Below are 15,686 nucleotides of genomic sequence, written 5' to 3' on the forward strand. Positions count from 1 at the left end.
AAGGTGGCTTGATTGAGAGTGTTCTTAGGCAAAATTCAAGAAAATCGGTTCAGCCGTTTGAAAGTTATCAGCTCTTTTCTAGTTACTGTAACCTTCACTTGTCAGAGGTGATATAAAATTTTAATTTACACTTGTTTGGTGTTCATTTTTTTTTTGGTAAGAAAGTTTAGGGTATCGAAGTATTTTTTGGTCGTCTTTGTATTATTTTGTTCCCGTAGTTTTATAATACGAGTAGGTATGTAGTAATAAAACCGCGTCCACATCCTACCTACACTCTATCAAGGCGAAGCCCCACGCAGCGGGAAAATACTGCAAGAAAACCATATTTTACCGCGAAGTACGCTATAAATAACAAAAGGGGCACTTAGAGTTTGAGAAAAACTCAAACGTCTGATCTTAAACCTACTTCTGTAATCATTTAGCAAACGTACGGAACTTTCGTTATTTGTTGAACGTGCTAACCTGGAGAACGAAACGATATTTTTATTTTTCAAATTAAATAACTAGCGACTACCTGCGGCATTGCTTCCGAGAAAAAAAATTCGAAAGAAAAAAATTGGGTGTCTGTAAAGTCGGTTTACTGCGGCGAGGTAACGCCGCATGAGTCATGTTTTTTCGTGCGTGCAGCCGGCTGTATCGAATTATAAGACGTTGTCACGTCAAAAATGAAACCGAATTTGGTTTTTTCTTTTATTTCACAATTTTTAGTGGCCCCACTGTAATATAACATAAACTCAAAATTTAAAAACCCCCGACACAAAACTCTCTAAAAAGTAAATAACTTTCAAACGGCTGAACCGATTTTCTTGGATTATAGCTAAGAACACTCTCGATCAAGTCACCTTTCAAACAAAAAAAAACTAAATTAAAATCGGTTTATTTGTTTAGGAGCTACGATGCCACAGACAGATACACAGATACACACGTCAAACTTATAACACCCCTCTTTTTGGGTCGGGGGTTAAAAAAGTCGTTGTGTTATTGAAATGTAGGGGCAGTGAGACTTAATAAAACATGACCTATAGCTATTATTTCTTTGTAAATATGACTAGGCAGCAAACACCGGTAGCCTACATCCAACATTGTCGACGTATTATTATTTGATCACCAGAGGCTCCAGTAAATGTGGAGCGTCGTAAAATCTGAGTGTTCGGCGAAGTGCCGTGTTCATACTGGACGTTATTATTGAAAACACACGGGCGCGTATTGCGCAGAGCTTCGGGAGAGCACGCTCGATGATGGTTTTAACCCCCTACCCAAAAGAGGGGTGTTATAAGTTTAACGTGTGTCTGTGTATCTATGTATCTGTGTATCTACCTGTGGTATTGTAGCTCCTAAACTAATGAACCGATTTTAATTTAGTTTTTCTTATTTTAAAGGTGGCTTGATCGAGAATGTTCTTAGCTATAATCTAAGAAAATCGGTTCAGCCATTTGAAAGTTATCAGCTCTTTTCTGGTTACTGTAACCTTCACATGTCGGGGGTGTTATAAATTTTTAATTTACACTTGTAACTAGATATTTTCACCAATGTATTAATTGTGTTTGAACATTTATTCATTTGTGTGCCCCGCGTAGTACATGTGACATAAAATACAACGATAAAGTACAGTGGCGTGAAGTGGATTCCGCGAATAATAACAAATAACAGCAATAGGCAGAGTTGAAATTTTCAAAGAATGTGTGTTTCTATTGCCCCTATAACACCAAATAATAAATAATAAAAAATGGCTGCCATGAAATTAAAAAGAAAAGTGTTTTTTTTTTGTACGGAATCCTTCGTGTGCGAGTTCGACTCGCACTTGACAGATTTTTTCTTACTGTGACTTTGGCTTTGACATAGTATTTTTTTTACAATGTGGTAGGTATGTTTGGACAATTTTTAATCTGTATGTACCGCGTAGTACATGTGACATAAAACACGTCCTTAAAACGATAAAGTATAGTGGCGTGAAGTGGATTCCGCGTTGCAACGCGAATAATAAGAAATAACAGCAACCGCGTTAGCAGCACAGTGCTGGATAAACATTTTAAAATTATTTTAGATTTTATTTTACCTCTAGAGAATTACCTGGCCATTCCGAGAATTTGCGAGGTACGCCTCCCAAAATCAAGATAAATAGTGGCCATCTTTTCCTAAATATCCATTAGGTTACTAGTTCCAAGTTAGCCCGTTTCTATCTTAGACTTACCACCAGGTGAGATCGCCGTTATATAAGCAGTCACTTGTATTGGAATAAAAAGAAAAAAAATCTTTAGGGTTTTCAAAAATCTTAAAATTTCCACGGATAAAAAGTAGGTTTTTATAGTTATTCCGATACAAGTTAGCCCTTGGCTGCAATCTTACCTGGTGGTAAGTGATAATGTAATCTAAGATGGAAGTGGGATACCTTATAAATTTTTAATTTACACTTGTTAGAAGCTTGATAATTTTATCAGAGCGACCTTTGAACAATTAATATTTTGGTTTCTAATTAAATGAGGTAAATTGGGTTTATTTAGGGCATCTGCCAGATAGGAATTAGGAAAAGTTTTAACTTTTGTCTGTGTTACAAAATTCTACAAATGAGAATTTACGAAAGCAAGACTTTGTTGAAATTGGTAAAGAAATAGCACACAAAATAAGCAAATTATCGGGTAATATGGATTACACTGCTAACTATTCGTACATCGAATAAGATAACTCATGGTAACATCATTTCATGGTGCCAAAATGTATCAAAATTTAATTATCTCGATAAACGGCTCGATTATTTACGCAACAGCCTCTGTGGAAATGATAAACAGGCAACATCGCCCCCTCCGTTGCCAAACAGCTTTCGGGTGCAAAGGTTTTCAAAGCGAAAGGTTATTTTGTCATGAAATATGCTCTTTAAACTGAACTCAACAACTGTGATATAAACCGCCCTCTTAAAGGTGTACGCACATCTGACTGCAAGCGCCGTACGCATCTTCGTAGAAGTTTGCGGCGTATACTGTTATGTGACACCAAACTGTACCTTATTTAAATAATTTTTAAATACGTCGGGCGAGAACCTAGAAGATGCAGCTTCGATTAGGAGTATTTAAAAATTATTCAGAAATTTCCTGGAAAAATGAAGGGTAGGTAAAAATACTGTCATAAAATTATAAACATATGTTTCTTACTTACCTTAGTAAATGTTTAAATATTTAACATCAGCATGCAAATTTTGCTATCATAATTAAATAATACATTCATTTCTATAATATCCAATAACTTCACTCGGTTCTAGCGTTTTATATAAACTTGAAGATGAGAAACGCTCTTCCAGCCTCTGTACTTCCTGCCACATTTAACTTGATTTCAAGGCAAGAGTCAAAAGGCAAACATATAGGTAGCTTCTAGAGAGTTCTAAAGCTTCATTCAAGTGCAAGCCTATCTTGCAACAGACTTGCTGTTATATGTGCGATCACCTTTCAAACTGTACTCAACAACAATGATAATATACATATATTATCATTGTTATTATGTATGTATAAACAGCCCGTTTATACATACATAATAACAATGTCATTGTTATTATGTATGTCAATGTCAATACATACATAATTATAGTATGAATAAACAGCCCGTTTTAGACACCAAGTTTGTACATTTGAAACAGTTTCTATCGCTGCAAGCCTGCCTATCTTACAATAAAAAAGTAAAGTTACCTTTATCAAGTGCGGTGCGTGCGGCGGCATGTGCTATTAGATGTGCGATCACCTTTCAAATTGTACTCAACAACAATGATATAAACAGCCCGCTTCAGAGACCAAGTTTGTACATTTGAAACAGTTTCTGTCTCCGTTATAACTAACTGCTCTCAAATTTTAAGGGAAATTTATTGCGTTTAGGAGAAAAATGATGATGATGCAACTCTAAGTTATCCTTTGTTCCACGAATATAACTTTTTGTGTTAACATAGCATGGTCATTAGAACTTTGATTCCACTTCTAGTCCCGTGTTCAGAGTTCTGCGTTCCGTTTTCAAAATAAAGTACCTAATGAAAATTCGGTCAGTGCGAATCGGACTCGCATACCATGGGTTCCATACCATAGCACGTACTTAAAAGATTTTTTTTCTCTATATCTCTTCCATCTGTGATCAGTCCTTGGACTATAAACAGAGGTGCAAGAAATAACACTTTCTATTTTTTAATTTCATAGCGACCATTTTGAAATTTTACAGTTCAAAAAAAAAAATTCAAAATTCAAAATGTTTTTATTCAATTAGACTTTTACAAGTTCTTTCGAATCGTCAAAAGCATCTACCACTGGTTCGGAATGCCTTTCCTACCGAGAAGAACCAGCAAGAAACTCGGCGGTTGCTCTTTTCAAAGATTTGATATACAATATTATGCCATGTATAAAAGCAATTGAAGTCCTGCGCATTGCTGGAGCGAATCGAAGTTCAAATCCACGCTTTTTTATCATTTACATAATCTTCGATAGTATAATATGCTTTTCTCAAGAGCATATTTTTAATAGATTTTTTGAACCTGTGTAAAGGCAAGTCCAAAATTGACTGAGGAATTTTGTTATAGAAGATTATACCCATTCCCACAAATGACTTTTGGACCTTCCTGAGACGGAGCGTAGGAGTCGCAAGCCTGTTACGGTGTCTAGTCAGCCTGTTGTGTAGATCGCCAACCTTCTTGTAACTAAGAATATTTTGTCTTACAAAAATTATGTTGTTGTAAATATATTGAGAGGCTACGGTAAGGATACCTATTTCCTTAAATTTTTCTCGAAGTGAATCGCGTGGTTTTAAGTTATAAATTGCGCGTATTGCCCTTTTTTGTAATACAAAAATTCTCCCAATATCTGCCGCTCTACCCCATATTAAGATTCCATAAGACATAATACTATGAAAATAAGCAAAATATACTATCTTTGCGGTCTCCACGTCAGTTAATTGTCGAATCTTTCTAACCGCGTAAGCAGCAGAGCTTAGTTTGCCAGCAAGAGTTGATATATGGGTGCCCCATTGCAGCTTCGCATCTAAGGTTATCCCCAAAAATGTAGTAGTCTCTTCTATTTTCAAAATATCATTATTTATCCTTAAATTAATGTTACTTGTGTTCTTGGTATTGGGCAGTGCGAATTCAATACACTTAGTTTTTTTTGCATTTAAAAGTAGATTATTTACAGTAAACCAGTGAGTTACCTGAGATATGGCACCATTTATATCGTCAAAATTGTCCTTATTTCTATCGACTTTAAAAATCAAAGACGTATCGTCAGCAAATAGTACGATATCGCAAATATTTTGGACTACATATGGTAAATCGTTTATGTATACTAAGAACATGAAAGGACCTAGAATAGAGCCTTGAGGAACACCCATTAGTGAGGCTGATCCGGATGACTTCACATCATTCACACATACTGTTTGAATACGATCACTAAGATAGGACGCAATGAGACCAAGCGCAGTGTCTTTGATTCCATAGTGGCTCAATTTAACTAAAAGAGTCTCGTGCTCAACGCAATCAAATGCCTTGGATAAATCACAGAAAATACCAATGGCATTCTGACAGTAGAAATATATATTCTGTGAAAATTTTAACTCTCTACCTTTTACGGTTCACGAGATACAGCCCATTGACAGACAGACAGACGGACGGATGGACAGCCGCGGAGGCTTAGTAATAGGGTTCCGTTGATACCCTTCGGATAACCCTGGAAACATATACACCAATCGTTTTCTACGCGTTTGCCGTAATGCTAAATCGCTTGGTGGCTCGTTTTTACCAGTAAAGTAGTAATGAGCCACGACCGAAGTCTCTCATCAGACCAGAACAGTGACAACTAAAAAATTGTAAATTCCCATGTTGCCTCTTCCGGGAAACGAACCTGGAGCCTCTCATAAAAACTCAGCGTTTACCACTACGCCAAAGAGTTGGTCAAAAAGTGAGCACAAATCTGAATAATACATTCTTCCTTTTAGACTTAAAAAGTTACTTACCTGTAACGTTATTTTGTAAAGAAAAGCTGATGAAACCGGTCAAGTGCGAGTCGGACCCGCTTTTTTAGGGTTTCGTGCATAATTATGAATATCATATTTTGGGTGTAAGTAATATTTCTTTTCCGAGCTAGAACATCGCAATAAACCGTGAAAGAAAACCCCAAAAAATATTCGACTGTTTAGGTCACAGCTTACAAACTATTTTATAAAATCGTTGTTTTCAGTAGGTATTTATTGTATAAATATGTACATAATAGGTACACCAAAATGTCATAGTCCTAACTAGTTTAGTTTTTGAGATAGCCCCTGTCACAAAAATGGTCTCAAACTGATAACTTTGATGGCCCACCATTTCTTTATTTTTTAAGCTAAAATAAAATAAGAAGTATATTCGGACTCCATTCAATGCGCTCTAAATAATGCAAGGGTGAAAAAAAAAAATTTTTTTTCTTCAAAAAAAGGAGACCTTTTTCATGTAGCCCCCTGAAAAATAATTTAGTTAAATTTTTAATTCAATATTTGGTTTTAGGTCAACGTTTTACACCGAATACCAAAATTTCAGGTTAATAACTCATTTAATCTATGAGCTAGAGACCTGTGGCAAGCGGACAGACAGACAGACGGCAGAGTGACATTAACAGGGCTCCGTTTTTACCCTTTGGATACGGAACCCTAAAATGACCGAAAAATATCTCTTTTAAAAATGTTACTAAGCAACTTCGTAAGTAGATTAAATTCGTTAGCGAGCTCTTTCATGAAATTTATTAAGTAGAAATTAATACTGAAAAGTTATTCGGTAAATACATTTTTATTTTCAATGTTTTTAGAACCTGCGTTATAAAGTTTTCTGAGACTTTATTTAATGGTTCAAAAGAAGTCTTTTTTTTTTCATTTTTTTTTGGATCGTTGTCGGTTTGTTTTCTAAGAAACCAAAGATTTCAAGATTTTTCTGCTTCTACTGCGTTTTTTCTTAGCTTCATCAAACGTCTTGCCTTATGAAGCACAAGACAGTGTACCCATTTACTCTGTGAGAACTTTGCAGATAGTGCCAAAACAAGCTAGTTTACAAGTTCGTCGTGTTTAGAAAACCGGCCAAGTGCGAGTCAGACTCGCACACCGAGGGTTCCGTACTCAGGTATTTTTTCCGACATTTTGCATGATAAATCAAATTTTATTAAGCTTAAAAATAAATAAAAATCTGTTTTAGAATGTGAAATGAAAGGAAAGCTCTTTCATTTCATAATCCACTTGATATTATGTTGTCTTACTTTGAAAATTGAAACACATTTTAATTTTTTTTTCTGTGATGTAACCACAAATTCACGGTTTTCGGATTTATTCCTTTACTTGTGCTTTAAGAGCTATGAAAGAACGGGAAGTACCCTATAGGTTTTCTTGACAGACACAACAGACGGATAGACAGACAACAAAGTGATTCCTGGTTCCGTTTTTCCTTTTGAGGTACGGAACTCTAAAAATGATATTTAATTGTTTAAAATGAATTCGAATTCATAACTTAGAGGCATATTTACCTGGGATCGAACCCTGTACTCCACGAATATGAATGAGGCTTCTAATTAACCACCATAGTGTTAGGCTAGCAAAAGATTGTGAAGAATACTGGAACTAGTGCTTCGTCAGTCTAAATATTCCGGATTAAAATATACAATAGGCTACTGAAACTCGGGCTCAATCTACTGAAGATTACGGGGTAGCAAAACAAGTATCTAAATGCAAATCGCTTCAAAACATCGCGTCAGAAGTGCATTCAAACCACACTGCCTCTTTGGACGTAGCTATCCCGTCTTTTGGTATGAATTAACAACCTTAAAATTACAATTCACTAACCTTCCGTACACGGAACACTCAGTCTTCTTACTTTGGTAATAAGGACTTACAAAGCTCATAATAAAGTTCACGAACTGCACATACAAAGTTGTAATACTTGAGTTCTTTACAAAATTATATTTGCGGTTGTACAAAATGTATTTAACAGATATTGAGCGTTATGTTAGAAGCAATAGAGTTGGTTTTAGTGGAGTATTGGTTGGGGAATTGATAAAATGAAATGGGTAATGCGATTAAGCAGGTGAATAGGAATTAAATGCCTATTCAAGGAGCAAGTCTAGCTTACTGGTGTTTATGCGAATCTCTATGGTTGACCGTGGCGTCCGAAATTTCAATATGAATTTGGGTAAACTCAAAGTCAGGTAAGAGTGGATTAGTTCAGTAAAAAAAAAAGTTTCGGTGTAACTAATACCTACTCATATTGATTGACATTTTTGTCGGTGGACGTGTCCTATGTTTCTTACTTCCTAGCTCGTTTCGATGACCAGGGTATGGGCTATATTATGATGCAGCCAGGCCCTTAAAGTTTTAAAGTTTCAATGTGTCTGGCAGGGGGTTGCTACGATACTAAGTGTCTGGCAATGCATGACGACGTCATTTGTAATACTATACTGAAAAAAGATTTTTTGACGCTAGTTTTTTTACAGCTTTATTAATACCTGTTATCTCCCAAAGCCACCATGATCCAAACTTCATAGTCGCCGATCGTTCCCATTCCTACCTATGCTGGGGACAATACGCAGGAAACGTTCAGCTTTTATAAAATAACGATGGTCTGACAGGCGCTGGCTCTTACTCCAATACTGTCAATTGGGTTTATTGCTTTTTGATAAAGTTAATGTTTACTTTACCAGCATTACTGAGCGATCAATCAAAAAATGTTTTTTATTGATGATGATAGATTATGGAACGAAATAGATTAGATAAATTTAATTTTTTTATGCCTTACTAAGAGGTATACACTATACATATTTCTCGGTTTTGCAAATGTGAATGTCATGAATTAGTGACCAACGTAGAAACCTTATATGTAAAAGTATGTGACGTCTGCCATAGACAGACAGACAGACAGACAATAAAGTGATCCTATAAAGGTTCCGTTTCTCGTTTTGAGGTACGGAACTCTAATAAACAGACTTTTTTATGATTAGAAAGTAAATAAAATGGCCGAAAATATTAAAAGGGCATCCGAAAGCAATCAACGAATTAAGGAGGTCGAGTGAAGTAATGAAAGTAATTCAAATTAGTCCCAAAACTTAGAGAGAGTGCCTTCAAAGGGCAATAATTAGCCCTTTGTCCGATAATTCCAAATTCACTTTTTGGGGGCTGCCTCGAATAAATCATTTAGTGCGGGACCTTTAAGATAAATTATTTCGCTATCTGATATCATGGAATTTGCTTTAGCTATAAAATAAGTTTATCTTAAAATTGAATTCCATGGTATAATAACTTACTGCTGTAATCACACAGACAGAACAGATCATCTTCGTTTGTAGTTATGATTGAAGAGATTGAAATAATTATAATTAGACAAGATTAACAAGTAATTTAGGGGTTTTTGTAAAACCACTAAGTTAATTAGAGCTCAATCGTCAAATAACTTTTAGCTGAGGAATAAATTTGACATTTTGACAGATTTCCTATAAAAAAACCGACCAAGTGCGAATATGACTCGCGCACCGAGGGTTCCGTACTCGGGTATTTTTTCCAATGTTTTCGGTTTTTTTTTCTTTACGTTATATGACCTACCTACCTGCCAAATTTCATGATTCTAGATCAACGGGAAGTAGCCTATAGGTCGGAGACTCCGGTTCTTCTATGGGCCTCCCCATTTCTGGTTTGATCACGAAGAGAAATTCCAAGCATACTTAGATAGGAGAACCTATATACTCCATCGCCCGCTGAGTGACACTGAGCTTTTTAACCCCCGACCCAAAAAGAGGGGTGTTATAAGTTTGACGTGTGTATCTGTGTATCTGTGTATCTGTGTGTCTGTGTATCTGTGTATCTGTGTATCTGTGTATCTGTGTGTCTGTGTATCTGTGTATCTGTGTATCTGTGTATCTGTGTATCTGTGTATCTGTGTATCTGTCTGTGGCATCGTAGCACCTAAACGAATGAACCGATTTTAATTTACTTTTTTTTGTTTGAAAGGTGGCTTGATCGAGAGTGTTCTTAGCTATAATCTAAAAAAATTGGTTCAGCCGTTTAAGAGTTATCAGCTCTTTTCTAGTTTTCTTGTAGAAAAGAAGGTTAGATAACAGTTAGGTTCATAATATTATGTCAATTGACAAATGTCAAGCTGTCAAGATGGACGTTGCCTAAATACATAATTATTTATTTGAAAATGATGTTTTGGAAAACTCAAATACTTTGGATCGTCGGGGGTGTTATAAATTTTTAATTTACACTTGTTACACTATGTTTGTGCACCTAGTGATAGTTAATGCTTACTTATTTATGTCAGTAAGTCGAAAATCCGAAGTTAATTTAGTAGTACAAAAGTCTAATTATTATAATTATTGTTTTTTGAAGAGACTCTTTCGAAGTTTCAGTTGTACTTTAACTTTTTTAACTTAGCTTCATTATTCCTTTTGACCTTCTAATTCTTTGATTCCCAGTTTCTTTATGAAGTTTTTTCGAAAGCTGCCAAAAGTGTAAAAGAAAGATATAATGAGTTGAAAGAATTTAATTATTATTAGGGTATTTTTTAAGACTCCTGTATTGGTTTTATTTTGATAAAATTTTCAAAAGAAAAATAAAACCGACTTCAAAAACCAAAAACACTAAAAAGTAGAAAATAATTTTTGTTTAGCTACACACGTAATGTACCTAGGTATGAAGTCGAGCGAGCATATTAAAACAAAATTAGAAATCCAAGAGTGAAGCTCGCCCGACTTCATACCTAGGTACATTACATGTGTAGCTAAACAAAAATTATTTTCTACTTTTTAGTGTTTTTGGTTTTTGAAGTCGGTTTTATTTTTCTTTTGAAATTTTTTTATTTCAAAATTTTTAGTGGCCTACTGTACTATAATATGCTATGCCCAGTTAAAACCCTACTGTTTACTAAGCTATTACAGTGATCGCGAGCAATCTGCTCTTATCCATTGAGGAGTTCTGTTCTCCATCTCCGAAGATATTCATCAGATCTTCACCAAATTTATATGGGACCACCTGCACAGTATACCCTTTCAAACAAAAAAAAAATTTTCCAAATCGGTCCAGGGGTCTTTGAGTAATCGGGGAACATACATAAAAAAAAAAAAAAAAAAAAAAAAAAAAAAAAGATCCCCATTTTTTGGAAGTCGGTTAAAAATGAAGGAATTTCCCGCCGCCTTCTTAAAAACATCAAGTCCAGCGACACGCAGCTGGAGGTCATTCAGCATTATGATTGCTGGTACGTGGTCTTCACTCCAGAACACGTCCGTTTCAGCAGCCATCAATTCGGACATTGGTTCTGAAAAAATAAACAAAAAAGTATGAGTGTTATATCTTGTACGGAATCCATCGTGTGCGAGTCCAACCTTTGCTTGGAGAACGTGAAATAAATTCAATGAGAAAAAAACCGCCCAAGTGCGAGTCAGACTCGCGCACCGAGGGTTCCATACTCGGGTATTTTTTCCGACTTTTGAAAATAAATAAAAATCTTTTTAACCCCCGACCCAAAAAGAGGGGTGTTATAAGTTTGACGTGCGTATCTGTGTATCTGTCTGTGGCATCGTAGCGCCTAAACGAATGAACCGATTTTAATTTAGTTTTTTTTTTTGTTTGAAAGGTGGCTTGATCGAGAGTGTTCTTAGCTATAATCCAAAAAAATTGGTTCAGCCGTTTAAAAGTTATCAGCTCTTTTCTAGTTTTCTTGTAGAAAAGAAGGTTAGATAACCGTTAGGTTTATAATATTATGTCAATTGACAAATGTCAAGCTATCAAGATGGACGTTGCCTAGATACATAATTATTTATTTGAAAATGATGTTTTGGAAAACTCGGATACTCGGATACTTTGGATCGTAGGCGCGGAATAGTCCAAGTCGGGGGTGTTATAAATTTTTAATTTACACTTGTTTAGTATGTACCTTTCATATTGTGATACCACACTTGGAATAGTTATCTTACTTTAAAAATTTAAACACATCTTAATTTTTTTTAATGAAGTAACCACAAATTCACTGTTTCGAATTTTTTTCTTTACGTTATATGACCTACCTACCTGCCGAATTTCATGATTCTAGGTCAACGGGAAGTAGCCTATAGGTTTTCTTGACAGACACGACAGACGGACAGACAAATAGACAATAAAGTGATCCTATGATGGTTCCGTTTTTCCTTTTGAGGTATGGAACCCTAAAAAAGATTCCGACGAATTGAGAACCCTCTCCTTTTTTGACGTCGGTTAAAAATAAATTAAAAGGACCTGGTCGTTATAACAATGATCGTCAAAATTCAAATTCCAATTTATCAGCGACGTATAGATTGAAGGGTAGGTACACATTGCCGGGGCAAAGTAAATGGGCCAACCGCTCTCGAATTCTGTTTTTATATCTGAACAAACGACACGGATTGATGGGTTATCGAAAATTGAAACGTTTGTAATGGAAAATACAAGTTTTTATAGTGAAAAATTGAGTGTACCGACCAACAGCAGTCCTGAGCAAATATGGTGTATTGTATGACAGTGTGAACGTGCCCCTTTTACAATTTCTATTGTAAATAAAAATTGAACTAGAAACTGTTCTGCTGTTTGATATAGGTATTGCAATTTTAAATCCACGCTGTTCGCTAAAAACCAAGTTTTAGAATGGAACTTACCAACTCTAGGTACTCTACTCTAGCACTTGAGATTTTCGAAAATATTTTTTAGGGTTCTGTAGCTTCAGATTTGATATAGTTTTAATAAGTTTTAAAAGTGATATTATGAAACAGTGATAATAGAAAAATACTCAGCTTAACTGAGTTTTTTCTTGGCTTTTTCAGACCGTGGGCGCGTTTGGAACACGATTTTTTCATTTTAGTTTTATGTTTATTACTAGCTGATGCCCGCGACTTCGATCGCTTGGATATATTTAAAAATCCCTTGGGAACTCTTTGATTTTCTGGGATAAAAAGTAGCCTATCTGTTAATCCATGGTATAATCTACCTCAATTCTAAATTCTAGCCAAATCCGTCCAGTAGTTTTTGCGTGACAGCGTAACAAACATACGCACATACATACACACAAACTTTCGCCTTTATAATATTGTATAACTGTTTAGGGTAAGTATTAACCATAAATACACTGGTGCGTTAAGGACATTCTATATCATCTTAGCGGTGAAATAAATAATTTCATTTAATTTCGAAGCTAATAATATTGATAAAATCCGCATTAGCAGCTCCCAGGTGCAGAACCCTCGTCACGCTACGTTGTCACTTGAAATCCTACTTCATTTCACCGGCACGTCACAACCACTCCTGACTGGGGTGACCAGGATAATAAAGAGTTGGGTTATGGCATGAATACTGACGTTCCGGATGACACAGTATTCCACAGGACGGGGGGTGTTTAATGTGCAATGCAGCACACAGCGCAGAACGAAGGGACTTTAAAAAAAATTGCATGGCAACCAATTTGTAATTTTTATAATTTGTTGTTGTAGCGGCAATAGAAACATATCCCTTCGGATGGAAATCAAGAAGAGACAGCAATAAATGTATGTCACGGACGTGACCGCAACAGTTGCGTCTCTTACGTATTTTGTCGATATAAAATAAAACCTTGCGTTTCAAAGTGTACCATTGTGTTGTTGGCAAAGCTTAGACCCTGGTCTAGCAGTGACTGTGTTTTGAGCATTGGAAATCGCCTCTAAGTGGCGTAAATCTTCAATTAAAACTGTTCATCAGGTATATAAAGACAAGAAGAGGGTAGGTGCGTACTTTAGTTAAATCGACCTGCCCAAGTAGATCGTTGCTGTCCAAGTTAAACAATCTAGCTTTTAGCCCCATCTACTGGAATTACAGTAAACTACTAAGTAAACGCCATCTATTGTCGATTGTCTAAACTACGTACAAGTCGGTTCAAGATACGTTGTCCTAATCAATACTTGGTTCAACATGGCTAAGTGCCGGGCTTGTGGAAAATTCCTTTCGCCGGTAGGTGCCGTTGCTTGCGGGTGCTCTGCGATCTATCATAAAGCATGCGTCGCTATTTCAGAAGATGCACAAATACCATCAGATTGGATGTGTCCAGAGTGTAAATGCAAGTTGCCAAAAACGGGCAATGTGGCAACACCTGTGAAGGGCATAGCCACCAGTTATAGTATGCCACCTCAGTCAGAGACGCCCTGTATATCTGTGGGTAATGTTGCTAGCCAAAATCCTGAACCTACGGCCTCCATGAGCCCAGATAATAATCAGAATTTAAACGACACGGCCCACGATACTACCCAGTCATTCAGTGTGGAATTGGGACTAGAAATTCGTTTATTTCGAGACGAACTCCGTGAAGTCAGACAGGAATTTAAAGACCTTCGTCAAGAAATTTCCGAGCTGCGCAGTCTACTTTCCGGATCGAATGAACGGATCGACGGCCTAGAGAAAAGAATAAGTGCGCTCGAAGGCCTAAAGGAATCGGACTCTTCTCCTAAAATAAGCATGTTGGAGCAGACTATCGCTCAGCTAAAACTAGATATTAATGACCGGGAACAGGACATTCTACAGTCGGATATAGAGATATCCAATCTGCCAGAGGTGACGGGTGAAAATCCAACACAGACTGTCATGGTGTTGGCGACAAAGTTAGGCCTGTCACTTAAACAGGAAGATATCGTATTCGCTGAAAGAATCGGCAAAAATTTTGATTTAAACAAAGGCGAGACCAAAAAGAGTCGTCGTCTAGTAGTACGATTATCTAGACGTCAGCTGCGGGACGAGTTTATACAGAGCGCTAGAGTTCGGCGTGGGGCTACATCAGCCGACCTGGGCGTGGACGCCCCGCCACGACGATTCTATGTCAACGAACGCCTAACCTCTAGAAACAGGAAACTCTTCTATACGGCGCGTGAAGCAGCAAGAAGCTTACAATGGAAATTTACCTGGACAAAAAGAGGCCGAATATATACTCGACAAGGAGAAGGTAAACCAGTTCATACCATCAGATCTGACAATGATCTAGCACGTGTTTTTGGCTCTAGCATCGTTGGAAATGCTAACGAGCATAGAGTTTAAGTGCACCGCAGCTTCTCGCAGACATCAAATGAGGTTTAGCTATTGTGTTTTGTCTAGTTTAGTAATAATGCTTTCTGTAAGGCTAAGAGGACAGCTAAAAATTATTAGTACTCTACAAAATAGAGCAAAATTTAAAAATATATTATACTTGCAATTTAGTTTGTTAACTCCGATACAGTTGTTTTCTAGAGAGTGCTTAATCTTGATTTACTTAGTATATGCCATGCCATGTTGCTCATCTGCTCTATATAGTACTCTACAATATGGAGCATTTAAAAGTATATTATACTTGCAATTAAGTTTGTTAACTCCGATACAGTTGTTTTCTAGAGAGTGCTTAATCTTGATTTACTTAGTATATGCCATGCCATGTTGCTCATCTGCTCTATATAGTACTCTACAATATGGAGCATTTAAAAGTATATTATACTTGCAATTAAGTTTGTTAACTCCGATACAATTGTTTTCTAGAAAGTGTCTAATTTTGATATACTTATTATATGCCATGCCATGTTGCTCATTAGCTCCATGTTTTAGAAAAATACTGAATATAGAATTATGTTGCCGTGTAACAATTTTCGTACCGAGCCGTTATAATAATGATTGACGATATAAATGGTGCCATATCTCAGGTAACTCACTGGTTTACTGTAAATAATCTA

The 15,686-nt window shown here is 36.3% G+C and overlaps 1 protein-coding gene across 1 annotated transcript; it reads left to right on the forward strand.

Moving 5' to 3' along the window:
- The first annotated feature begins 13,911 nt into the window (after positions 1 to 13,911).
- On the forward strand, positions 13,912 to 15,024 carry LOC123876069. Its single transcript, XM_045922197.1, has one exon. It carries the CDS (start codon positions 13,912 to 13,914, stop codon positions 15,022 to 15,024), a length of 1,113 nt encoding a protein of 370 aa, XP_045778153.1.
- Positions 15,025 to 15,686: the final 662 nt, after the last annotated feature.

Source organism: Maniola jurtina, chromosome 21 (genome assembly GCF_905333055.1).
Source record: "Maniola jurtina chromosome 21, ilManJurt1.1, whole genome shotgun sequence".
NCBI classification, from domain to species: Eukaryota; Metazoa; Arthropoda; class Insecta; order Lepidoptera; family Nymphalidae; genus Maniola; species Maniola jurtina.